Here is a 26,353-nt window from a genome sequence, read left to right as displayed (position 1 = left end):
GAGGAAGAGGGAAAGGGGACCCCCTGCACAATGTGCTGGTGGGGCTCACTCCCCCCCTTCCTTTCAGCACAGCAGCTCCATGGTTACCTGGTGGGAGTGGGGGTCAGTGAGCAGCGCATGACCCAGCCCTGAACCCTGGCCCCTGCAGCAGGCACTGGGCCCTGGCCCTGCCGCTGAATGGGAACCGTTCGGGAGCAGGGCACTGGGCAGGCCCTGCCCCAGCTGGACTTGGGGGCTGGAGCTGGCTCAGCACCGGGCCCGGCTGCGTCTCCACCACCTACTGCGGCAGGCTAGGGCCTGGGTGCCACTAACTCGGCCGGGTGCCGTAGTGCCATCGTGCAGGGGTGGGGGGAAGACGCCAGCCCTGACTGATGCTTATGCCGAGCTAACCCCGGTGGAGCCAGCCCTAGGGTGAGACACGCAGGCTTCCACCCGGGAAGTGGGTTACCTGTGGGGACCGGCTCCTGCCTCCTGTCAGCCTAGGTAGCGTCTACACTGAAGTGCGGCTGTAGCATGTCAAGTGAGTCCAAGGTGCCCCCGCCCCAGTGCCCGGATCTCCGAGAGCCAGACGGCTGTTTAGGCAGGAAGCCACAAGTCATGGGGCTCACGCAGTTAATGACCCAACTAGGCCCATGTGCCTGGTCCCCAGGCTGCGGCCTGCATGTAACCCACCCCCCCACACTTTGTACCAGTGTCCTGCAGCATGGGGGTGGGGGTGATCTGACTGACACCGTTAGCCCGGGGCGCCCCCTGGCATGGACACAGCTTAATACATAAAGCACAGGTATAGCGTAGGCCCCCGTTCCCTGCAGGCCCAGCTATACCAGCCGGCTAGAACGACCTACGTCCCCCCGGGGAGGCAACAGGGAGGGAGGGGGTACCAGTCTAATTTGAGCAGGGCCCGTTAACCAGCACAGCGCGTGGGGGTAGCCCTGGCCTGGTGGCTTAGCAAAGCAGGCAGGCCCATGCTTTGGGAAGAGGCGCGTCCAGCAGGTCTTCGTTTAAAGGGCAGGGGGAGTTTAGCTCTCAGACCCAGCCAGGGCCTGGTGCTAGAACTGGCTCTGCTGCTGCCCTTGCGCGTGAGCTTGGACATGTCACAAACGCTCAGTGCCTCAGTTTCCCCAGCTGATCATGCTCTCGCGCGCCCAGTAGGAGCTAAGCACAGGAGCACCCACCCACACTGCCCTGGTTACTGGTGTGCATGGTGCCCTTTCAGCTCTTGTGAGGGAGGGGCCCCCGCAGGACTGAGCCGTGTCAGTTAGTGAAGCAGGGTCATGCTCTCCCCAGCCATGCAATGCACGCGCGTCATGTCCTGCCTGCAGAGCCGTGCCTCGCTTTGCACAGCACATGCCCGGGCAGCGTGTGTGGCTCCAGGTTGCGGTTGTTACTTCATGCGGGGGGCTGAGGGGTGTTGTCTGCACACTGTTCCTACATGACCTTTAGCGTCCGCTGCACGGCCCCCCACCCAGCCTAACAGTCTCTAATAACACCTCCCAGCCCCACTGAGGGAGACCAGGGCTGACCCCAGGGCTGGGCGGGACGGGGGGAGGCTTATAGTAACTGCTGCATGGGGGGCAGGCCTGATCAAAAGAGGAAGAGAAGGGTGGGTGATGGGCTGGGTGCTTGGTGGGCTAAGGCTGGGCAGGGTTTTGGGGAGCCAGACGTAATCAGCCTTATCTTCCCTGTGTGAGTACCCCGGCAGCCGCTGACCACCCCACCATAAAACAGATGGGAGACGGCGGGGAGGGAAATGAGCCAACCCAGGTCACACAGCGTCAAGGTAGCAGAGACAGTGAGAGGCACCTTGCTGCCAGCCTGAGCCCTGCTGCTCCGTGACAGAGGGCAGCCAGCCCTGGCATCATCCCAGAGGGCAGCATCTCTCCTCAGCAATCACACACCTGCAGCCCGGTTGTTTTAAAGGGGGGTTTATTCCAGCCGCTGCCATCCAGCGAATGCCCCGGATCCAGCACCACAGGCTCATGGGGAGGGGCGTACGGCAGGGACCTCATGCTGGCTGCCGGCACTCCTGGCCTCCTGACCGTCACGGCGTCATCAGCTCTACCACATGGGTGGGTGGAATCAGTAGCTCCTGGTTCACCTGCGCCGGGACAAGCCGAGGCCACAGTGAGGGTGACGGTGCTCTCGGGGGCACACCACACCCACTGGCTTGGAAGAGGCCCCAGGGCCCTCACTCTGGGTGGGGACGAGGTGCCACTACGCTCTGCCCGCTGGTGTTACACTCCGGTTCCGAGCCGCGATGGGGAGAAGAGCTACGCTGTTCCCTGGCCGGGTCCAGGCTGACTCTAGTACTGCCCCTGTGAGTGTCCCCTGCCCATTCCCACCTTTCCTCTCCGGGTACAGCAAGTGCTGTGTCTGGGAAGGCGCCGGATTCCCAGCCCTGAATACTCACGTCCTGGAACAATATGGGACGTACTGCATGTCCCCCCCGGCCCCCCAACCTGCTGTCAGCTGGGAGATGGGGTGTGTGTGGGGAGGGGACGGGGGGGGGGGGAAACATGCACACCGGGGACCTAGGACCCTTTGCCCATTTCAGTCCAAACACTGCAGGGTTGGTTTCTCTCTCCTCCTGCTCTGCTCATCTGTCCCAATGGCATCCTCTCTCTGCACGCACACCATCACTTCACCCCCCTGAAGAGGTCTCTACTGGGTCCACCCCACTACCCAACCCTCTGCTGGCCTTCAGAGCCCCTCCTGGCCCTATGCCCATCCCCCTGGCATCTCTCCACCCCTCCACTTGCCCACCCTGACTGGCAGAGGATGCATGGGTAGGCCCTGGCTGCAGCCCCAAGGACCAACCTGTCCCACTTCCCACAGCTCAGAAATCACCTCTTCTGCTTGCCTGCAGCCTGTGAGGTGTCAGCCGGGCCGGTTACACCCTGCATCACCTCCCCTCACCCTTGCTCACTGCCACAGGGCCATGGGGGCAGCTGCCATGCAGGGCGTCCGGCAGCCTTAGCAATAAGCATTCACGTAGCTCTCTGACGGCCAGCGAGTGCAGCTGCCCAGCGGCCCTGGGCCCAGCGAGGTACCAGCTCCCACTCACCTTGGAGGTGAGGTACTGATGCAGCAGCATGTGCAGCTCCGTGTTCTGCTGCTGGAGCCCATCAAGATCGGTGAGCAGCTTCGACCGCTGGCTCAGAACGTAGCTTCACAAAGAGGAAGGGAAATGGGTCAAAGCTCCCGACGGCAAAGCCTCCTCCCCGTGGGTCTGGGGGCTTGGCTTTTAACAGGCCCTTTGTATTTCACACGTATAGCTGTGGTCCCGCTTTTCTCAAGAGCAGAGGATGAGCAATGCCCCAGTCTGGCTAAATTGATTGTGTTGCCCACAAATGGCCCCTGGCGTTTCAGTTAGATCCTGTGTTCCTCCCAGCTCGCCTTCCGCAGCCACACAGAAGCGACTAAGTGCACCCTGGAGAACGCCACTGACAAAGCACGGTCCCGCCTGACTGCAGGGGGCCCAGGGGCTGGGAAGCTCAGCTGGGGGGAGCGTTCGGTGTGCTCGAGCGGCTGATGCTGTGAATGTCACTGGTGGAAAACCTCCATTGAAGGAGGTAGCGGTGAAGAGTCATGCTCAGGTCACTTACAGGGCACTCAAGGATGGGCAGGAGCCAAACATGAACCAACCAGATACAAGAAACGGATCTTCTACAATCCCACCACCAGGGGTCACCCGACCTCCAGCCACGGCCCAGCAAGGGGTGTCTCAGGCCAGGAACCAGCGCTTCCCCACTGGGAGCTGGACTCCCCTGGAGTTCATTAATGGCCAGGTAACCCTTTGTACAGGCACTGTCTGCAGGTTCCCCCAGGCTGAGCCCTCAGGGCACGTGAAGACAAGCCCCCCACGTGTGCACTGGCAGCTGGGGGCAAGCGGCCCAGAGGAATGTCCCAGCAAGCCGCTGGGCTCTGTCGCACGTCTAATGACAAACCCCGTCAGCACTGCCAGGCCTGGTGCGTTCACACCCAAGGGTGGGATGGCTGGGGGCCCCTGGCTGGGGCACTTACTGGTATTTCTCCAATGCCGCCTCCAGCGCGTCCCAAACCTTCAGCTTTGACTCTGGGATGACGTGAGCCAGGGCCTCCCAATACTCAGAGTCCTTGGAGTTGTCCCGTTCCTCCATCACCTTCTTCACCTGCGGCCGCTTGTCCCTAAGGGACAGAGAGAGGAGCCCTGGGCTCACGGCACTGCTCGGCCCACCCTTCCGGTCACCCAGCCAGGTCTGAAAGGAGGGACCATGGCTTGGGGCACCGCTGGCATTAGCCTCACAGCTCCCTGCTGCCAGCGACTGGCTCCTCTCCACCACAACTGTTCATCTCAACTGCCTCCCCTCCCTGCCCCACCATGTTCACCCCACCCAATCCAACCTGCTCCCCACTGCACAGCTGTCCCAGGCAGAATGAACCCCACTCACTGTGGGGAACCTGCCCTGCCCCACCTCGTCAACGTTGCCTGCAGAAACCAGTTGTGCCCGGGGGAGACGGCGGGGACCTTTCCACTGCTGGGCAGATCAGCCCAGCCTCCGTAGCCCAGCACACCCGCCCAGTGCATTCGCAGACAATCCCCAGCCCAGATGCGCCTCCCGCTCTCCCCAGCCTCACTCCCGCGGTTCCCGTGCCTTGCCCCTCCTCCAGCTCACACGCTCGGATCACGGGGCTACTCCTGCAGCCCGTTCTCTCGTACTCTTCGTATTCGCAACCAGCCTACGAGGCCCAGCCCCCCACCCCATTCCCAGCTAACGAGCTCTGCTCACCTCGACTTCTGGAAGTCCCGGACAAATGCTTTGAGGGCCTTGAGGACGTCATCGTGATGGAAGAGCAAAGAGGACAGTGACGTTGCCGAGCTCTGATGGGCCGTGCCTTCCTCCTTCGGGGCAGCGGATCCCCTGTCGTCCTTCGCTGCATCCACAGCGAATTCTTCAGGGCCCTCCTCCACTGCCCACTCCTTACTCTGCACGGCAGCCACACGCACCGGGAGTGAACTCCAGCCACACAGGGCTCCAACTACAGCTAACCCCGGTAATGCTCCTCCCAGCCCACAGCACCTCTACCCTAACCTACAAACCCAGGAGGCTTCCAGCCATCCGGAGCCCTGGTTTAGTGTCTATGACTGACATCTGTATTCACTGGGCACAAAGCACAGGGGCCTGGGGGCCAAATTCAGCACTGGCGGAAACTCAGACTTCACCCATTTCAATGGTGTCATGGCTGCAGCCTCTGGACCACGCTGGTTCTCTTGGTAAGAGCAACACCAATTCCCTCCCCCTCCGCGGGGCTTTACAAGCCCCATCTCCTCCCGGGCTGCTGGGTCTCATCCCGCGATGCCCACGTTCATCATACCGGGCTGGAGACAACCTGCTGGACTTTGAACTTCAAGAAGAAATCCACCAGCGTATACACGTCGTCTTCATTGTCAATTTCGAGGGCCTGGAGAAAGGCAGAGAAACAGCAGATTGGGTGGCAGCTGGGACTCCGAGATGTTGCTCTGGTCCCTTCCCGCTTCCTTTAGAGGAGCGGCCCATGGGCCTGAGCTAAATTCACAGCCCTTCCCTTCCCAATGCGAAGGGGGCTGGTGCGGGACCAGCAGGAGAGCTCAGCTGGGGCAAGTGAAAGACCAGGTTCAGGTCAAGCTCTTGGTCTTTCTCAGTGGGATGTCAGACGCTGGGAGCCCTGCAGCAGTACATGCTTCCCCAGGGAAAGAGGGTAAGTCACACGGCTCCAAACCCATCCCTCTTCCCAAAGAAGGGGAGAGGAGCCCAGCTCTCTTTGGGCAAAAGGGTGGTGGCCACAAAGGACCTCAAGAGGGTAGGCCCCGGTGGGAAGGGGATGTGAGACGTGGAGTCTTAGTGGCAGCAGCAGCGATATCTGCAGGGAGGATGGAGGGCTCTATTGGGAATGACACAGGACAGGGTGGGAGCCGGAAGGCCCAGGAGTGTGTTGGGGTTGGGGGATCAGTGGGAGCGAGTGCCAGGGGAGTGGGAGCTGATGGCACTAGGGGTGGCAAAGGGAGGAACTGGCTTCAGCCACATCCCATCTCTCTTACTCCTTCTGCCTTGCAATCCCCCTTGGGAAGGGAGCCTCCCCCCCCACCTTCCCCAGCTAAACTCCCAGAACAGAGCACACAAGATCACCCCGCTGAGTCCTACGGGAAGTCGCATGTGCATGGACCATGCCCCTCCTCCCTTCCCCCCCTTGCAGGTGACAAGCTTCTAAAGGCAGCGTCTCAGCAGGTCCGCCCTTGTGGAACTGCATCATCCACCAGCAGCTCTCAGCCCGCGGGCACTGGGGCTGGTTCTGGGGTGTGTTCCTGCAGTGCCCCTAACCTATGTGCTTTGTGCAAGACGCCCCACTAACCGCAAAGATTGCATCCAGCCTCATCAGGGAGCGCTCGTGCCTCTCCAGGGGCTGCAGGAGTCCCAGCAGCTTGCTCTCTATCAGGAAGCCCTTGGAAGGAAATCACAAGACGCTGATGAGTGTTTCAATTCACACTAGGATCCCAGAGCTGCTAACTCACCCAACAGGCAGAACCAGCCACAGCACAGTTACTCTGTGCTAACCTCCACGCTCAAATAACGGGGACTCAAGTGATCTGGAGGGATGGGACCATTTCTCATCTGGGTCCAGAATGTAGCACAGCTCCCAGCTCAGAAACTCCTGCCCTGGGCATACTAAGAGAGGTTTTTAAATAACTTTTGCAATGGTGATTTGAATCCCACTGCACACACCCTAACCTGCTGCAGACTGGGGTGTGGAAAAGCCCAATCTCACGGTGGGTTAGAGTTCACACAACAGCAGGACAAGTGTGGGGCACTGGGCCTGGTTACCTCAGAAATCACGTCCCCCGTGCACTTGGAAATCACTTTCTAGTGTGTCTGATGGCCGTCAGCTGGGACAGGATGCCGAACTGAATTACACTGTTCAGCCAGTAGGTGGCACCAGATATAACCCTCTCCACCGGAGCTGGTGACAGCCACAGCGGGCAGTGTATTAACACACACGTAGGGGAAAACCTCCCGTGTATCCCTCTGGGGAGGAAGCTCTAAGCAGGCCACGTCTGGCACGTGACAGCTGTGACACCCTGTCCAGCAGCTGTTTGATGTGGAAGGTGTCACCGACTCAGAGGTAGGCGGACCCCTGGCTTTGCAGCTTCGTGCCACCAGTAACGAACGGCCCGAGCTGTCCCCAGCAGGGCTCGCGCTGAGTTGCTGTTGACAACTGGCAGAGCTGAGGGCGTCGGGCTGCAGGGCTGCGTTTACCCTGGCAGAGGGTCTCATGGGGCTCGTGCCATGGCGCGACAGCTGTCTGACCCTGCCGATCCATAGGACGCTCCCTAGAAGGACGTTTTTAGATCCCTACAAGCTCTTGCGAATGCAGCTTAGCCAATTGCTATTTCGGTGTGTCCCATATTGCGCCAGCCCCATTCTACCCCCTCCCCAGAAGTGTGGCAGGCAGGTGGCACCAAACACATACCAGCATCTCCTCTCACACACACATTCTGCAGCAAGAGATGCTGCACGGGCAGGTGGCAGTTCAGACCCGGAAAGCCCCGCAAGGGGCTAAGAGACATTGGCAACACAACAGCACTCACACTCCTGTCTGTTCCCCACGTGAACGCCCGGCTGAATGGGTCTGAGTCGCCCTGAAGGGTGACCCCTCCACTGAGACAGCTGGATGATTAGGAGCATTAAAGTAGCGCCAAGAGGGTCAGGGACTCACTGTGCCAGGTGCTGCTGTAGAAAGCACGGGGACCTGGCCTTGGCTCAGATGATGTTTGAACCCATTGGAAGCCAGAGTGCGGGGTCAGGAAAAGAAGACAATCCTCAGATCCAAGGAGCTGTTCTGCGAAGGAGCGGCCCGGCTAAGGGCCAACATCCTCTGCAGCACAGAGCCCTCTGCGGTCGGAGCTGGCCAGGACGGCCCAACTCACCGACTCGTCGCACAGGAGCTCCAGGATGTGTTTGACAGACTTCACCAAGACGTGCCGGGGAGGTTTAACTTCCTCTCCAGCCTCCGCCACCTCTTGTCTTCCTTCCTCCGCAGCCTCCTCCTCCTCCTCCTCCTCTTCCTGCTGGCTGCTTTCTGAAGCACAAGGGGAGAGGGAAGACCCATCGCCTGCTGCTCTCCTCACCTGGCACAGGTAACCACCCCCAGGGAATCAGCACAGGAATCTGGTCAGAGGGCTGTGAAAGGGGAGATGCTTGGAGGCCACCTCGTGTGGTTACCACTTCAGCAGCTGATGCAAACCTTGGCAAGCAGCGGGTGCATCTGATGTTGCACTAGCCTCTAGGAGTTGGAGACAATGAGGAGCAGGTGGGTATGGGGTGGTTGGGAGCAGAGGAGTTTCCATTTTAAAACTGGATTTGCAGAGAACGTGCAGGGCTGGCTCTGACATCACCCCAGCCTCGGCCAGCGGGCAGAGGTGCATGTCATTAGAAAGAGATCTGGTCTGGCGGTCCCAGGGGTTTTACAATGACAACAGGTCCCTTTGCTTTCCCGCCACACCCCGGAGAGGCAAAGCAGAGCAGGGCACTGAGATTTGGGAGCTAGGGGGTTTATCCCCACCTAGTAAGGACTCACTGAGCCCTCCTGGAAAGTCGCTGAACCCCTTTGGGCCTCAGCCTCCTCCTCCTCCGAGATGGGGTGCAGGGAGGCGTCAGCAGTGAGAGCATGGGAAGGGCTTTGAGATCCTCGGGGAATTACAGCCGCCATGTGTCCCACCTGTTAATGCCATCACCTCCTGGGCCAGCTTGCTGGCAGATTTGATTGCCTTGCGGTGCACGATGGGGCCCACGTTGTCCAGGAACCAGTAGTCAGGCTCCACCCAGGGGAGCCCCAGCTGCTGGGTGTGAATGACGCGATCAGCCTCGAGAGCTTTCCACATCAGCCCTTTGGCTTCCTCCTCGTTCATTAGCCAGATCTCCAGGAACTTCTGGGCATCAACGACGCCAAAGTGTCTGCCGAGAGGGGGAAGGCCCCTGCCTGTGAGTCAGGCTTGTGCCATGCCGCATTCCATGCTCTGGAGCAATGGGGTGCCTCTGTGGGTCAGAAGCCCCCGACAGTGCTCAGTCACAGGCTTCGGAGAGTAACCTCTCTCCCCACAGCTGCCCGGTGAGGGCCACAATGGGGCGTGCAGCTGCCTTTAACTTTAAGACAGTGGAGCAGATCCCAGAGACTACTGGCCCCCCAGCAATGCTCCACTTTGAGCCAAGCAGCCAGGGGAGGGTGGCTGCTATCTGCTCTCTTTGAACTAACTGATGAGGCCCTGGGGGTCCCGCCAAGCTGCCCTCCAGTGCCCAAGTGAATTCGTCCTGCTCAAAGAGAGGCTGTGTCTCTGGGACACACCATACCTCATCGTTCTCTGCAGGTCCTTGTACTGCTCCACTATGCGCTTGTAATCGGCCGTCAGGTTCTGGTTCTCCTCCTGGAATTGCTTTATCTGTTTGGCCAGTTTTATTCTCAAGTTATTGAGCACATCATGCAGCCTGAGGAGGAGAGCAGGCTGTTAACAACAATAAATTACTTCTGAGGGCATTCTGTGCCAAAAAATTAAAAATTCTGTGCCAAAAAGATTAAAATTCTGTGCACAATATTTTAAAATCCTGCAAAATTCTGCAAATTTTGTTTGTCAAATAAATGTGGGGGCTCCAGCATGACTCTGGGGAGCACAGGCCACAGGCTGCACAGAGGTGGGAGATCACTGTGCAGCTCCCCCCCGCACCCTGGAACACAGACTCAGCAGTGAGGCTGCACCCAACTGTGACACAGCGCAAGGACCGGGTCTGCCCAAAAACACCCCAGAGCCCTGCCCCTCTGTGCCAGGTGTGGGCAGGCAGGCTCAGCAAGGCAAGATCCAAGCCTGGAGGGGCGTAGCATAGGGGGATCCAGGTGTGGGTTGAGAAGGTTCTCTGTGGGGCAATCTTGGCGTGAGCATCTTATTGGGGGATCCAGGTGCAGGGCGGGATCTGGATGCACAGGGGCTCATTGGAGGGTTCTGGGTGCAACAGTAATGACACTCTGCAGAGGGGTCCGGGTGAAGATGGGTGGGGCTCAGCAGGGGGGGTCTGGGTATGGGGGAAGATAGAGCTTGGCAGGGGGGTCTGGGTGTGGAGGGGCTCAGTGGAGGTCTAGATACTGAGGGAGTGGGACTCAATGGGGTGGGGATCCAGGTGCATCTGGTTGGGGCTCGGTGGGGTGGGGATCCAGGTGTCGCCGGCTCATCGGGGTGTTCCAGGTGCAGGGGGAGTGGGGCTCATCAGGTGGGGGTTCTGAGTGCAGTGGGGTGAGGCTCAGTGGGAGGGTCTGGGTATGAAGGGGTCTGGATGCACGAGAGTTGGGTGGATGGGGTAGCAGCTCCCTGTACAGGGATCCCTCCCACTGCAGCTGAGGAGTGATGGGTGCAGGAAATGTGGGGGGAGTGGAGTTTGCAGAGTTTCCTGCAGCCGGGGGAGAAATCTGGGGGTGGGTCTGACCCAGCCCCGGATGCCGTGCAGGGGAAGAGGAAGTCCTGTCCTCCCCAGCCCAGTCAGGACTAGCAGCTGAGTCCGGCGCAGGGTAGGAGCCACCAGCCGGGTCTTCCCCATTCCTGCCCTCTGCCCCAAGTGATTTACCTCTCTGCCGGCTACCCTGGCACCCGAAACATACTGCTTGGGAAGGTTGCATGACCGCTCTTGCGGCTTCCCTTTGCTTCCCCGTCAGAAAGTCATTTTTCTGTGGGGAAGCAAAGAAATCTGCAGGGGACATAAATTATGTACCTGTGCAGAATTTCCCCAGGAGTAAATAAATCCATACACACATCCAGAGCCGGACATACAAGGGCAAGCATGTCCTAGCACCTGAACATGGGCCACTCCTCACCCCCGTCCCAGCCCAGTGGCTGCAGCACCCCTGGAGTGGGAAGGACTCTGTTCACAGAGCCCCTGTGCAAAGCTGGATTATATTCAGCCTTTGTGGGGGAAGGGAGAGGGCTGTGGCCTGCAGTGAGAATATGGACAGTGACCCAGAGAGTGCTGAGTATGGCTGCAGGCGTTGCCCCAACCCCACACGAACTGGGTTGATCTTTTACCGGTTGAGTTTCCTTTTCTGCTGGGATTTTATGATGGTGTTTTCCTCATCCCGTTTCTTTAGCACCTGGAAGTTGTATTCTAGCTTCTCCTGGTTCAGCTGGTAAATGGCTTTCATTTGCTGCAGCTGCTGCTCCAGGATCTGTGATTCCAAACAAAATAAAAAGCCATCCTCTGTTGTATCCAAGGGAAGGTTTGCAAGTACAGAGCCCCTCCCTGCTATCCCATGGCTGGCCCTGGGGCTCTCAAAAGAGAGGGCCTAGAACGGACTCCCCAGGCTCTAGCAAACAGTGCAGAAGTCTTACAGTGAAGCTCCTCTAAAGGACGAGCCCTGTACGAAGCCCTCCTTGATAGAAAGGGGCTACAAACATTCACTGTACTGACATGCTACAGAACCCCTAATTTAGCCTGTCACCCACCGACTCAGTGCCATGGAGAAAGAGTGCATCACCTTCCTCACCCCCATGCCAACCCCTCAGGCAGCAGCATGGACAGGCGTGCCCCAGGCCCTGTACGTCCTGTTCCATCAGCTGGCAAGGAGAGTCACAGGCTCCAAACTCCCTGCCAGCAGCCCCCAGCCAAGCGATGTCAGCGCGAGTGTTAAGGGGCCCTCAGCTGTCATGGCAGCACACGGGAAGAGGCAGCATCTACTGTCCGAGCTAAAGCCGCACAATCCAGGTGCAGGTGTGAGAATCTCTCTGCCTCCCTCCTGTTGGACACATTGTTATTCAAGCACTTGAAGACACATCGGTAGGAAGAGGGTTATTTTACGTCTCAGTCACAAGGTCTGCAATATGAACGGTGGTTACTTAGGAAGACAGAAATTGCTGTGCCGGGCAGACCAGGGATCCAGCTAGTTCAGTCTCTCGGCTGAATGGCCAGTACCAGTGGCTTCACAGGAAGCCACAATCACGGATAATTCTGGAATAATCTATCCAGAGGGAAGTGCCTTCCTGAGCCTAGTTAGATAAAAGGTAACATGCATGAAGGTTTCTATCCTTGTAACAAGCAGGCAGTGTTTGCCTGAAACCCCCACCCTATTAGCAGGTGCTGATCGCAAGTAAGCACTGCTAACTCACTAATACATGTGGCTCATTACTCCATCTGGATATAAGAGAGCTGGAAGTGACTGTCTGAGAGGATCTAGGGGGCAGGTTGAGCAATCATGAGGGAGGAATCCTAGGAGTAGCCCAGCTTGGGGGGGAGAGGGGGGACGGTTGCTACTGTTAACTTTTGTACCCTGAAGCCAAGCCCCAGAAAGGCTGAGAGTGTTTGATTCTGCTGTCCTTCTCTCCCGTCTCAGTACAAGCTATGCGGTTTGTGGAAATGTAGCCATTTAGCTTAGACCTCCTAAAAAGCCATTTAGCTTAGACCTTCCCCTTGATAGCCACAGAGCTGTCGCTGTGTTCTCCTTGTCACTCTATGCACTCAGTGGGGTCCTGTGTCTCTACTCCCCCGGGACCCTGCTCTCCACACCTGTACATCGTTCTCCAGCTGGATTTTGACGGTAGTGTACTCCTCGGCATCCTTCACCTGCAGCTGATTCAGCTGCTTCTCGTACTCCTCCACGGTCTGCATGCGGGTGATCAAGTTCTCTAGCTGAGGGCAGAAGGAGACCAGAGGAGAGTCAAACGACCGCAGATAATCGCCACGGTTCTGATTGGCTGCTCAGCCTTCCTGATCCCAGCTGCCCTGGCAAGTCCAAAGCAAGGAGGGATATGGATCATTCCCAGGCAGCAGCCTAGTGGGGACAATGTTCCTTGGGCTATCAACAAACCAGGCAGGAGTGTCACTCCCTGTGCCCAACTCCGGACAGTCTTTACTTCAGACACCAACACTAGGTCTTTCCCTTACACACCGTGCATGCGGGGTGTAATGTGGGTGTGACTGGAATAGGCGGTACAGGGCCAGCCACCTGCTCTAGTCCCTGAATGCCTGCTCACCCGGTACGTGCTGTTAGCCAGGCTAATTGGATACCCATTCCATCCCTTTCCTTTCAGGCCTCTGAAGTGACGCCGGCTGTTCCTGCTCCACTGTGATTCTTTACCAGGCACATCACAGCCACCAAGAAGCCCCAGTGCAGCAAAGAGTTCGGGTACAAAACCGGGACCAGAGCTCAGCTGGTGTGAACTTGCACAGCTCCGCTGAAGTCTGTGGGAGCTCAGCAGATCTACACCAGCTGAGGATGTGGCCTAACAGTCAATCCAACAAAAAACGAGTGGAAAAAAGACCAACCATATATGGGATCCCCCTTCTGTTCATTCATTTTTAGTCTGCCCATCACCGAGGTATCTCGCTGCCTCTGCACAGACTCCAAGCTCCAAGGTGGCTCTCCCAACTTCCTGGCCTCCATAGTAAGAGCAAAGCAACCAGCCCTGGCTGAAGGGGCAGAAGTGACTGGGGGCAGGGCAGAAGGAAGTGGGAATCCTGTGTGTACTAGCACAACGTAGCCAGTACTCCTCCTCACACTGAGGTATATTTCATCCTACCTCAGCGTTGGGGGCTGGACTAGATGCCCTCTTGATCTCCCTTCCAGCCCTACCTTTCGGAGATTATAGAATCATAGAGTCATAGCAACATAGGGCTGGAAAGGACCTCGAGAGGTCGTCTAGTCCAGCCCCCTGTGCTGAGGCAGGACCAAGTGAACCTAGACCATCCCCCACAGGGGTTTGTCCAACCTGTTCTTACAAACCTCCAGTCACGGGAATTCCACAACCTCCCTGGGAAGCCTATTTCAGAGCTTAGCTACGCAGAGAGTTAGAGTGTTTTCCTAAAAACTAACATGAATCTCCTTCTGCAGATAAAGCCCGTCACTTCTTGTCCTTCCTTCAGTGGCCATGGAGAACAATCGATCCCCATCCTCTTCATAACAGCCCTGAACAGATCTGAGGACTTATCAAGTCCCCCAGTCCCGTCTTCCCCCCCCCCCCAGTCTTCTTTTCTTAAGACTAAACAGGCCCACTTTTATTAACCTTTCCCTACAGGGCAGGTTTTCGAAACCTTTGATCAGTTTTGTCTCTCTCCTCTGGACTCTCCAGTTTGCCCACATCTTTCCTAACGTATGGCGCCCAGTGGACACAGTGCTCCAGCTGAGGTCTCACCAGCGCTGAGCAGAGCAGGACAATTGCCTCCCGTGTCTTTTTCAAGGTACAGAGCAATATGGACAAGGAGTGCAGGGCAGCCTGATCCTGCATTGCTGGGCTGCCGAGTTACGCCTGCCCTGTAGCAAGCATGAACCCTACAAGAGGGGGGCAGAGTGAAGCATTCATTACCCTGCCAAGGACTGGGCTTCGGCCCACCTACTCTCTGCCCACACCTGGCCCCTTCTGACCCCAGGCTCTTCAATGTCAAGAGCGAGCACAGGGACTGAGACGTGCTACTGCTCAGTGCCTAGGAGCAGCTGCTGGCCCAGGAGCCTTCCTTCGCAGATCACAATTCCCCCTGGGGCCCTTACCTCCTGTGCGTTGTGGTCCTGCATGGCTTGCTCCCATTTCTTCTTATTGCTGCTCAGCAGCTCTCGCCGTTCCAGCTCGAAAGCTTTCTGACAAGGAGACAGTGCAGTGAGCGGGTTGCCGTGCACAGCGCAAGGCCCACTCCCTGCTTGCTGCCAGCTCTGCCATGCTGGACGAGCCTTGTTTACCAGGCCAAGCTCTAGGAACAATGGCAAGAGGCTTCTGTGACAGAAGCCAGCTCCAGATCGCCGCCAGGTGCCACCCAGACACAGCATCCTCTCCCTGTGCCCGAGGTCACACCAGGGATCAGTGGCAGGGCTGGAAAGAGAACCAGTCTTCGGGACTCTAAGTGCGCTGCTCTAACCATGAGACAACGTGCACTTCCTATTGCCCCGACAGCAACACAGACCCAGCAGTTGCCAGGTATAAAGGCTGGCGTTACTGGGTCTGGGGTTAAGCGGGCTGTTGGCTCTCTCAGTTTGTAGGAAGATGGCTTTGAACAGTTTAGCATGGGTGCAAGGATGAAATCTAGTTCACACAACAAGCCACTACATTAAACTGAAAGAAATGCTCTAGCTCAACCAAAACTTATGGGCCATTGGGTGAAATTCTCTGGCCTGCATTCTACAGGAGGTTGGACTAGATAATCAGAATGGTCCCTTCTGGCCTTAAACATCTGGGAATGAACAGCCATCAACAGAAGCGACTTTCAGTCTCTACTGACCTGGACTGCACTGGATCCCCAGTAACTTAGAGAGGAGAAGACCCAATAATCACATAACCTGGACCCGCAGTGCTCAGTTCATCTCCATTTTTATTTCTACCTGGCAAAGTGAGAGCTCTGGTCCACATAAACATCTGACTGCAGCCCACAACCCAGCGCTGCTGAAATGCCAGTGTAATGAGCAAAAGACCCCTTTGCCGGAGATAATTCCATTAAGGAGAACTCCCTGGTGGATTTATTGTGGGAATAATTCACTGCTTGCTCCCATCCTGCTATGAAGCCATTTGCTACCTCAATCTGCGTGAGTTCCCGACGGTAAGTTTTCATTAGGTTTCTGATCTGCTCCTCCATTCTCTCCACCAGCAGGTTAATGTCGTCTGACTGCTTCTTGAGATCCTTCACATAATGGTCATCTTTGCTTTTCAGCTCCTGCAGGAGAAGAGCAGACACTGAACTGATAAATGCTGCTCTACACAGGTTCATCACAAGCCAGAGAACCTAATAATCAATACCCTGCATCTGCCCCTTCAGACGTTATGGAAGGTGACTAGGGAAGAGAACTGAGGAACAGAACAGTGGTTAGGAGAGAGAAGAGATGATGGGAAGATCTACTACACTTGCTACCAAGGAGGAGGAAGCCCCAATGCTTGAGCTATTTAACCCTTGTCCGGACTAAAGGGGGCAGGACTAGAAAGCCCCAAGAGTAAACTATAGGAACAATCATGCATTGGCAGGGAGATTACTCCTGGGGGAATTCTGTGCCAAAAACAACAATTCTGCAACAAAAAATTTAAAATTCTGCACGCAATCTTTTTAAGTTCTGCAAAATTTTACATATTTTATTTGTCAAAATAACACAATATAATCAAACCAGTTTCAATTATTTTTGGTCAGTTATTCCAAAGTACTTGTCAGTAAGTACGTCTGTAACAATATAGACAACAAAAAAGACTCAGTAAATGTTTTTTGACAAATAGATTCCTTACTAGGCATATAAATACAGAGCTCTGAATAATAATTCATTTAAGCTACAATCCAGAACCATATTTCCCACACCCCTCAGCAGCAGCACAAAGGCTTGGGGGAGTCAGGGGTAACGGAGGAGCTGAGGGAGAGGGAAGTAAATTGCTCGGAAGGAGCCTGGGTGTGAACTTGGAGGGTTGTTGCATACGGGTGGGAAAAGTATGGAACAGGATTTTTTGGGTCCTGGTCTGTTACTGCCAGGACATGAGTGAATGCTGAGTCTGTATATGGGTTTGTTATTGTAGGGTAGCACAGTGCCCTAGAAAAACAGCCAGCCAGTTCTGGGTCACTTACTCTCGGACAGTGTCCCTCTAATATTAACATTCTCCAACAAGACCCTTTGTGCCCCACAGCTGTGTACGTACACACACACACACACACTCTGGCAATCTACCTGCTGCAGTTCACTGATGAGCTTGTTCTTCTCTTCGATGAGCAGAGCACACTGTTGCTGCTGCTGGTTGAGCACGTCCCACAGGTCCTGCGGGATGGTTTTCTCTTTGGCCGAGCCCCATTTTGAGGTGATCTCTTCAAACTTGTCCTGATTAGTCTTGGATTCATTCTCCAGTTTCTCGAGCCTGCAGAGAGCAGCCAGCACAAGGCAGATAACAGAACTGGGGCTGGTGGAGGGTTTGGCAGCTGCCCTTGGCCCATCCACACTGAGATTTCCAGCCATGTTAGTGTCTTCATGGACAACCAGCTTTAGGGACTAAATCCATTTTAAACCAAAGGGTAGACAAGATCTTAGTGGGTCAACAAGGTTTTCTGTAGCCCTAATGATAGGCTCCATCTTCTGATCTGAAAAGACTCCATGCACTAAGAGAAATGACTCCGCAGCCAGTATGTAGAGGACACTACAAACATGGCTGCAGGACTGGTCTCTGTATCAGAGCCCTGGGAATACACTGGATTCAAAGGGAGCACATTACACAAGCAAAAACTGATCAGAACAAACTGGCTGTGGAAATGCTCGTCTGGCAAGCTGGGTCTGTCAGGAGGCCAGCATCGCAGACACCCCACACCATTACCACTGCTGACAGTGGGCTTGGCCCAGGAAGCCTAGCTCCAGCAGCAGTCACCGATCCAGTAAGGTTAGCATTAGCAGAAGGTGCTGGATTTGCAGCACTAGGGACCCAAGACCTCCATTCATCCAGGGAGCAGGTACAGTACACACAGCAGCAGCACGTGCTTCCCTCACACACATGCCCTGCCAGTGGGCCATCACCAGGGTCTGAGGGGGCTTGCTTTTCCTAATGAGACTTCCAGCAAGGCTGCCAGCCGAGAGATGGACACAGGTCACCTAAGAACTAGCCCAGAACAAAACCATTGCACTCAGTCCCCTCCAAAAGTGACCCACAAGTGAAAGGCTCACAATTTCATAGCAGTCCCCTTGCTCTCTGGTCCCACTATGTTCCTGTGGAGTGCCATGAAAATAACTGGGGGTTCTTAAGAGGCACGGGTCCATTCAGCAACGCTGGACTTGTTTGCTCATGACAACTGCTAAGTCCGACAGCAGGGAGATGGGGCTGAACACCCAGGCTTCTCTACTGCAATCCCAAAGAGGAGAGGCCAGTGCTGGCTCCTCTAAACCAGGGGTGGTGGCTAAATGAGAACCTGCAGGCCACAGGGTTCTCACAAGGAATCACCATCACCTTCTGTGCCCGAGTGCGGGCTGGGGAAGCTATACACACCAGCATGCAATGCTCCATCCAGATCCAATCAGGCAGGCCGCATTGCATGCAGGGACCTGCAGCTTCTCCACGCCACCTCTGCATATTACAGAAAAGGGTGGCTGCAATTTGCTCGTTTATGTAAATTAAGCGCAGTTCTCGCCTGCCAGTGAGTTGCCAAAGCAGCCCCCAGTTGATCAGCATGTGGGCGGCCCAAGCTGGTGCTTTCAGGGGATGCTTAGGGCCTAGCACGGGAGCAAAGATCTTCCTGCCAGTGACACAGCAGAGCTATGGGATCTCTTACCTCTGTCGCTTCAGTTCGTCTTCCTCAGCCCTCCTCTGGGTTTCCCTTGCATCTGCAGCCACCTGGATATTTGTCACTAGCTGTGTGCCGTCATTCAGCAGCTTAGCTAGCCTCTGTGAATGCAGCAAAATGACAGAGCAAAATGATAGGCAAAGGGGCCCAAACTCGTTACGCTGGAGGACTACTTGGCTAGCATTTTTCAAGCCAGGGTGTCTAAAGTCTGGCTCCTACATTCATATTTGGGTACCTAAATACAAGTAGTCTGTGCACCTGCTGCTTCCACTGAAGAAGAAAAAAAGATTCACGTCCCCTGGTGACTGTGGGTCTTTGAGATGACTCCCAGCATGGACCCACATGCCCCACCCTCCTTCCTCTCTAGGTCAGAGCCTTACAACAGATTCTCACTATACAGGAAAGAATCAGATGTGTCAGAGGCCTGCGTGTCACCCGCAGGGCAGCTCTACGCAGGCCATCATCTCGAAGAATCATTGTGACCACCAGGAGGACCCTTCCTTCACAGTGCATCCTAGCTTCGCTGCGCCCTTAGTGTGATGAGAGGGCACCACACAACACGTGCTGTACTTGGAAGCTCAGTATACTGTGTGTTGGCCAGGCTTTAGCTGCAGAGCTGAAAATAGGAGGCTGTTTTCAGGAGCTCCTAAAGGTGAAGAGGTAGAAGCAGCTGGGTGCTTAAGACGAAACAATTCTCATGAGCTTATGGTTGTAGATCTCCCTGACATATGGACATGTTTTTCAAACATTACATTAGTCCCCAACTGAGCAGCCTGTGTGATCAGGCTATGTCAAAACACACAGATCCATTGGTTTACTCTGGGCTGTGACATCAAAGGCTACCTGAATAGGACTCCAGAGCCAAATATGTGATTCAGACGCCCTGATCGACTTGCCTATGTTGATCTATATCGCCATAGCTTAGTTCTAACCTGTCTGCTTTCTTCTATCTGCTTGTGGCTCCTGCTCAGTTCTTCTGCCTCAGCCTTCTTCGCATCTGGATCTTCTCCAAGGGCCTCCCTGTGTGGACACATGGGGAAGAGAAACTCTTTAGTAACATGCCATCTTCTATAGCTTAAAGATCTCCATGGAGCCATAACACCTGGTTCTGTGATCCTGTAAGATCCCACAAGGGTGAGTCAGCGCAGTGCTCGGATGGAAGAGGGACCCAGATGCTCTCAGACTCTGACGGGAGATAGCTGGGTCCCCCCATCATGACATGGGAGGTTAGCAAGGACAACAGGGTTACTGCCATGGTGGAACACATCAGTGCCCGGTAAGGAGGCTCCTGCCTAGTGAGCTCCAGCGGACTGCTCCGTGTTTGGGTCCAGATCTCATTTGCAAGACGGTTGGCAGTGATTTCAGAGGAGCACCGGCTCATCTGACCCCATGCAGAGAAGAAGGCTGGTCTTCGATTGGATCCGTCCCCATATTCTAAGGCTGTTGCTCCCACAGCCCGTGTCACATGGACGCGAGCAATAATTTGGCTAGCGGATGACAAGAGCCCCGGGAGGGGGAAGAATCCGTCCCTGGGTTCCCAGGGATAGGCCGGCTCCACCACCCACGACCCACAGTTGGGTACCCAGGCTGCCCCCTTCCCGCTCCTACTGACTTTCAGACAAGAAAAATTTGGGGGATGGTTCGCGGTTACGCCTGAGCCCGGTTTGGGGGGGTGGTTCGGCGTTTAGGGGGGCAGTTCGGGGTTCGGCCCGGTTCAGGGTTCGGCCGGGTTCAGGAGGGGCGGTTCGCGGGGGGCTGGTTCGGAGTTGGGGGGCAGTTCGGGGTTCAGCCCGGTGGGGTGGGCTGGTTCGGGGTTCGTCCGGGGAGGCGGGTCGCGGTTTGGAGGGGGCTGGTTCAGAGTTTGGGGGGCGGGGCGGTTCGGGGTTCGGCCAGGTTTGGGGAGCTGGTTTGGGGGGGCGGGGCCGGTTCGGGGTTCGGCCCGGTTCGGGGGGCGGGGCCGGTTCGGGGGGCGGCCCGGTTCGGGGGGCGGGGCCGGTTCGGAGTTCGGGGGGGCGAGGCTGGTTCGGGGTTCGGCCAGGTTTGGGGGGCTGGTCTGGGGGGGCGGGGCTAGTTCGGGGTTCGGCCCGGTTCGGGGGGCGGGGCCGGTTCGGGGTTCGGCCCGGTTCGGGGGGCGGGGCCGGTTCAGGGGGGGCGGGGCCGGTTCGGGGTTCGGGGGGGCGAGGCTGGTTCGGGGTTCGGCCAGGTTTGGGGGGCTGGTTTGGGGGGGCGGGGCTAGTTCGGGGTTCGGCCCGGTTCGGGGGGCGGGGCCGGTTCGGGGGGGCGAGGCTGGTTCGGGGTTCGGCCCGGTTCGGGGGGCGGGGCCGGTTCGGGGTTCGGCCCGGTTCGGGGGGCGGGGCCGGTTCGGGGGGCGGGGCCGGTTCGGGGTTCGGCCCGGTTCGGGGGGCGGGGCCGGTTCGGGGTTCGGCCCGGTTCGGGGGGCGGGGCCGGTTCGGGGGGCGGGGCCGGTTCGGGGTTCGGGGGGGCGAGGCTGGTTCGGGGTTCGGCCAGGTTTGGGGGGCTGGTTTGGGGGGGCGGGGCTAGTTCGGGGTTCGGCCCGGTTCGGGGGGCGGGGCCGGTTCGGGGTTCGGCCCGGTTCGGGGTTCAGGGGGGGCGGGGCCGGTTCGGGGGACCCAGCCCCCCGCTCTCACCGGCGCTTGGCCTCCACCCGGGCCGCGATGCGGAGGCGCCGGGCCGCGATCCGCTCCTCCTGCTCCTCCGAGTTCAGCGACGGGAGCCGCGCCCGCGGCTGCCCCGGCCCCTCGGGCTCCCCCTCGGCCAGCGCCGCCCGGCTCATGGCGACCTTGGGCCAGGCCGCAGCGTCGCTAAGCAACGCGGCGCGCGGCCTCGGAGGCGGAGCGCGAGCTCGGGAGTGTGCGCTCGAGCCCCGCCCCCTGCACTCCCGCGCGCGCGCCCGGCCCCCGCCCCAGCCCCGCCCCCTGCACCCCCGCGCGCGCGCCCGGCCCCGCCCCCTGCACACCCCCGCGCGCTGCCCCCAGCCTCCCTGCAGCTGCCTGGATCCCGGTGCCGTGGCCTGCCCCACGCACCCTGCAAATGCCCCTCGGCCTCGCTGCAGCTCCAGGGGCCTGGCTGGTGGCACCTCCCCAGCCCCCGCTGCAGCTCCCGGCCCTTCCCTCTACCCCTGCTCTGGACACCCAGCCTCCCTGCGCCTGCCCTCGGGGTCCGGGGTCCATGCCAGGCTACCTGCCCAGCCCCAGGCTCCTTGCACCTAGCCTGCCCCCGCTGCAGCTCCCGGCCCTTCCCTCTACCCCTGCTCTGGACACCCAGCCTCCCTGCACCTGCCCTCGGGGTCCGGGGTCCATGCCAGGCTACCTGCCCAGCCCCAGGCTCCTTGCACCTAGCCTGCCCCCGCTGCAGCTCCCGGCCCTTCCCTCTACCCCTGCTCTGGACACCCAGCCTCCCTGCGCCTGCCCTCGGGGTCCGGGGTCCATGCCAGGCTACCTGCCCAGCCCCAGGCTCCTTGCACCTAGCCTGCCCCCGCTGCAGCTCCCGGCCCTTCCCTCTACCCCTGCTCTGGACACCCAGCCTCCCTGCGCCTGCCCTCGGGGTCCGGGGTCCATGCCAGGCTACCTGCCCAGCCCCAGGCTCCTTGCACCTAGCCTGCCCCCGCTGCAGCTCCCGGCCCTTCCCTCTACCCCTGCTCTGGACACCCAGCCTCCCTGCACCTGCCCTCGGGGTCCGGGGTCCATGCCAGGCTACCTGCCCAGCCCCAGGCTCCTTGCACCTAGCCTGCCCCCGCTGCAGCTCCCGGCCCTTCCCTCTACCCCTGCTCTGGACACCCAGCCTCCCTGCGCCTGCCCTCGGGGTCCGGGGTCCATGCCAGGCTACCTGCCCAGCCCCAGGCTCCTTGCACCTAGCCTGCCCCCGCTGCAGCTCCCGGCCCTTCCCTCTACCCCTGCTCTGGACACCCAGCCTCCCTGCGCCTGCCCTCGGGGTCCGGGGTCCATGCCAGGCTACCTGCCCAGCCCCAGGCTCCTTGCACCTAGCCTGCCCCCGCTGCAGCTCCCGGCCCTTCCCTCTACCCCTGCTCTGGACACCCAGCCTCCCTGCGCCTGCCCTCGGGGTCCGGGGTCCATGCCAGGCTACCTGCCCAGCCCCAGGCTCCTTGCACCTAGCCTGCCCCCGCTGCAGCTCCCGGCCCTTCCCTCTACCCCTGCTCTGGACACCCAGCCTCCCTGCACCTGCCCTCGGGGTCCGGGGTCCATGCCAGGCTACCTGCCCAGCCCCAGGCTCCTTGCACCTAGCCTGCCCCCGCTGCAGCTCCCGGCCCTTCCCTCTACCCCTGCTTTGGCCTAGGGGTCCAGGGTCCACGTCGCTGCCCTGCCCAGCGCCCACCCAGCATCGCTGCTCAGAATCAGCCTCTCTCTCCCACCTACTTTGAGCTTGATCATTTTTTCTGGTCTCTACTGGGACCGCCTGCTCACATCAAGTCTATCCAGAAGCCCGGTAGTGTGTCCTTACACTGGCCCCAAGACGGTTTGTAGTGAGGTTCCGGCTGTATTCAGAGGCCCCATGCAAGGGTCAGGTCTGTTCTCTCCAGCAGGCTCCAGCCCCTTCCTTCTGGCCTCCCCAGAACCTGACTTGGGCCAGTGGCCCAGCCAAGTCCCAGTTAATTCCAGCCCTCACCCCTGATTCTTTCTTCCCCACCCACACCTCCCTGCTCCCTCCTCCCCCCATCAGCCAGCTCGTTCCTCACTCTTCCCCCAGCAGCCCTCCTCCCTCCCATCTGACATCTCCCTGCTCCTCAACGCACCCCTTCTCTCGACCTCACCTGCAACATCCCACTCTTTCTTCAGGATCCCAACTCTCTACGGCAGTGGTCTCCAAAGTTTTTGGATCGTGCACCCCCACGATACTGCTGAAGAAAGGAGAGGGGAAGACTTACCGCAGGTGTGCCACTGAAGGAAGAAGGAGGGAAGACCTGCTGCAGGCCTGCAGAGCTGCCACCGAAGAAGCAAAATGGCGGAGTGCCGTCCGTGCACCCCCTGGGATCCTCTGGCGCACCCCACTTTGGAGACCACTGCTCTAAGGCACCGTGTCCCAGTTATGGCCAGCGTGCATGCGTGTGCAAAATGAAGCGGCGCAGTGGGAGCAGAGAGAGCTGCGTGGCTCCTGCTCCCTCTTCACTTCCTGCCCCTACAAACTGGCTGGGGTCCATGGCAAAGGGCGCTGGGCCTCCAGCCAGGCTGCGATGCAGAGGCTCCAGGCCGTGATCCGCTCCTCAGAGTTCCTGGACAGGCCCTTCTGCAGCCCTTCCGTCTGCGAGTCCAGCAGGAGGGGGAGTCACGGATTCCAAAGCGCCAGGGAACGCATCCATGCCGCCCTTAGTAACGCTGCACCCTGGTGAGCTGGCACTCAGGTTCCTCTCTGCCCTGCTCGCCACAACCGGCGCTCACCAGCGTACAGGGGAACCGAGAGCACGTGAGCGTAGAACAGCAGCCGGCTGGACAGCACCTGAGTGCTGCAGCCCAAGCCTTCCATGGCACAGCCAATGCGCCAGGGAGTCTGTGGCGCGCCTTAGTGGAGTCAGCAAGGCAGCGGCTCACTCTAAACCGAATCGTGCATGCCCAAGGCATCTACTCGGGAACCCTCTGCTGCGCCCCACTCCTGTCTGGTGATGGTGGCACCATAAGCCCCAGTTGCCTGGCCCTGCGACACAACTGCAAACTTCCCCTACCCCAACAACTCATGCGAAAAGCCATACGGGGTCAAAGGTCCATCTAGCCCAGGGTCCGGTCTTCCCACAGCGGCCAGTGCCAGGTGCCCCAGAGGGAATGAACAGAACAGAGAATCATCCAGTGATCCATCTCCTGTTCCCCATTCCCAGCTCCTGCCAAACAGAGGCTAGGGACACCATCCCTGCCCAGCCTGGCTAATAGCCACTGATGGACCTATCCTCCATGAACTTATCTAGTTCTTTTTTGAACCCTGCTATAGTCTTGGCCTTCACAACATCCTCTGGCAAGGAGTTCCACAGGTCGACTTAACATTGTGTGAAAAAATACTTCCCTTTGCTTGTTTTAAACCTGCTGCCTATTTATTTCATTTGGTGACCCCTAGTTAATGTGTTATGAACAGGAGTAAACAACACTTCTCTATCTACTTTCTCTATACCAGTCATGATTTTATAGACCTCTATCATATCCGCCTTTAGTCTCTTTTCAAAATTCAGAAGTCCCAGTCTTATTAATCTCTCCTCATACGGCAGCTGTTCCATAACCCTAATCATTTTTGTTGCCCTTTCTGTACCTTTTCCAATTCCAATGTATCTTTTTTGAGATGGGGCGACCACATCAGCATACAGTATTCAAGATGTGGGCATCCCATGGATTTATATAGAGGCAACATAGTATTTTCTGTCTTCTTATCTCTCCCTTTCTTAATGATGCCCAACATTCTGTTCGCTTTTTGACGGCCGCTGCACACTGAGTGGATGTTTTCAGAGAACTATCCACAATGACTCCAAGATCTCTTTCTTGAGTGGTAACAGCTAATTTAGACCCCATCATTTTATATATATAGCTGGGATTATGTTTTCCAACGTGCATTCCGCATTTATCAACATTGAATTTCATCCGCCATTTTTCAGAGTAGCAGCCATGTTAGTCTGTATCCGCAAAAAGAAAAGGAGGACTTGTGGCACCTTAGAGACTAACAAATTTATTTGAGCATAAGCTTTCGTGAGCTACAGCTCACTTCATCGGATGCCATTTTATCCTTTTGTAGCTCTTCACAGTCTGCCTGGGACTTAACTATATGAGTAGTTTTGTATCATCTGCAAATTTTGCCACCTTGCTGTTTACCCCTTTTTCCAGATCATTTATGAATATGTTGAATAGGACTGGGCCCAGCACAGACCCCTGGGGGACACCACTATTTACCTCTCTCCATTCTGAGAAATGACCATTTATTCCTACCCTTTGTTTCCTATCTTTTAACCAAAAAGAAAAGGAGGACTTGTGGCACCTTAGAGACTAACCAATTTATTTGAGCATGAGCTTTCGTGAGCTACAGCTCACTTCATCGGATGCATGCTGTGGGAAGTGTAGAAGATCTTATTATATACACACAAAGCATGAAAAAATACTTCCTCCCACTCCACTCTCCTGCTGGTAATAGCTTATCTAAAGTGATCACTCTCCTTACAATGTGTATGATAATCAAAGTGGGCCATTTCCAGCACAAATCCAGGGTTTAACAAGATGATCGGGGGGGAGGAGGGTAGGAAAAAACAAGGGGAAATAGGCTACCTTGCATAATGACTAAGCCACTCCCAGTCTCTATTCAAGCCTAAGTTAATTGTATCCAGACCAGGTTGGCTTCACCAGCCTGCCAAGGCAGCAGTGGCAGGTGGCTGCCTCATTGAACCGGAATATTTTCAGAAGCCCCTCACCCACTGCCACCCTCAGATCCTCCAGGCACAGCACAGAGGAGTCCACAAGCCAATAAGAAATAAAAGAAATAACCCTAATTGCATCTTCCTAGAAATTCCCTGATTTACTTACATATCTGGGGTTTCAGATAAGCAATTCCTAGGTATGATTTCATGATTTTTCATACCTGGTTTAGCTTCTTACAGCATTGCTGCTCTGTCTCCTCTCTCCGGAGAACAACAACAGACAGACAAAGGGAAAGTTTTTTCCCAATTTTAAGAAGTTCTAGCCCTCCTATTGGTTCTTTTGGTCAGGTGCCCAGTCCCTTCCTTTTACCTGTGGACTTGTTACCCCTTTATAGGTAAAGCAAGTAGAGAATAGCTACTAACAGGGATTTGATAGCTAACTGGCTGGCTGGGTGAGCTACCCCTCCTTCCCTTCATTTATCACAGCCGGATTAACTTTTTGTGGGCCCAGCTCCAAATATTTTTGTGGGCCCCCCTGGGGAACAGGCGTAGAAGACGGGAGATCAACACGGGAGTTGTCTTTGACACAGCACAGAGCTGCACAGATTTTATTTACAAGTTTAAGTTGCAGGCGGAGGTAGCTGCCGTTAGGGTACCAGCAATGGCAGCCCCAAGGCAAACAGATACACAGAAGTGTACATCAAATAAATTCTAAAAGAAAAAAATACAAAATAAA

The 26,353-nt window shown here is 57.0% G+C and overlaps 1 protein-coding gene across 2 annotated transcripts; it reads right to left on the bottom strand.

The window, feature by feature from the left end:
- Positions 1-1,909: 1,909 nt before the first annotated feature.
- DRC1 (dynein regulatory complex subunit 1) lies at positions 1,910-21,089 on the bottom strand. Of its 2 annotated transcripts, XM_073335513.2 has the most exons (17): positions 20,909-21,089; positions 19,193-19,280; positions 18,249-18,361; positions 16,669-16,852; positions 15,543-15,680; positions 14,530-14,616; positions 12,552-12,674; positions 11,078-11,217; positions 9,363-9,497; positions 8,734-8,969; positions 7,943-8,094; positions 6,370-6,459; positions 5,356-5,442; positions 4,770-4,966; positions 4,024-4,167; positions 3,065-3,167; positions 1,910-2,098 (listed from the first exon to the last, which is right to left on the bottom strand). In XM_073335513.2, the coding sequence occupies exons 1-17, from the start codon at positions 21,052-21,054 to the stop codon at positions 2,042-2,044; spliced, it is 2,220 nt and encodes a 739-aa protein (XP_073191614.2). In that variant the 5' UTR covers positions 21,055-21,089; the 3' UTR covers positions 1,910-2,041. The 2 variants fall into 2 exon arrangements, with proteins under 2 accessions (XP_073191614.2, XP_073191615.2); XM_073335514.2 differs by lacking the exons at positions 1,910-2,098; positions 3,065-3,167 and having other exon boundaries at positions 4,151-4,238.
- Between the last annotated feature and the right edge of the window lie 5,264 nt (positions 21,090-26,353).

Source organism: Lepidochelys kempii, chromosome 3 (genome assembly GCF_965140285.1).
Source record: "Lepidochelys kempii isolate rLepKem1 chromosome 3, rLepKem1.hap1, whole genome shotgun sequence".
NCBI classification, from domain to species: domain Eukaryota; kingdom Metazoa; phylum Chordata; order Testudines; family Cheloniidae; genus Lepidochelys; species Lepidochelys kempii.
This window is presented reverse-complemented; position numbering and strand designations above follow the sequence as displayed.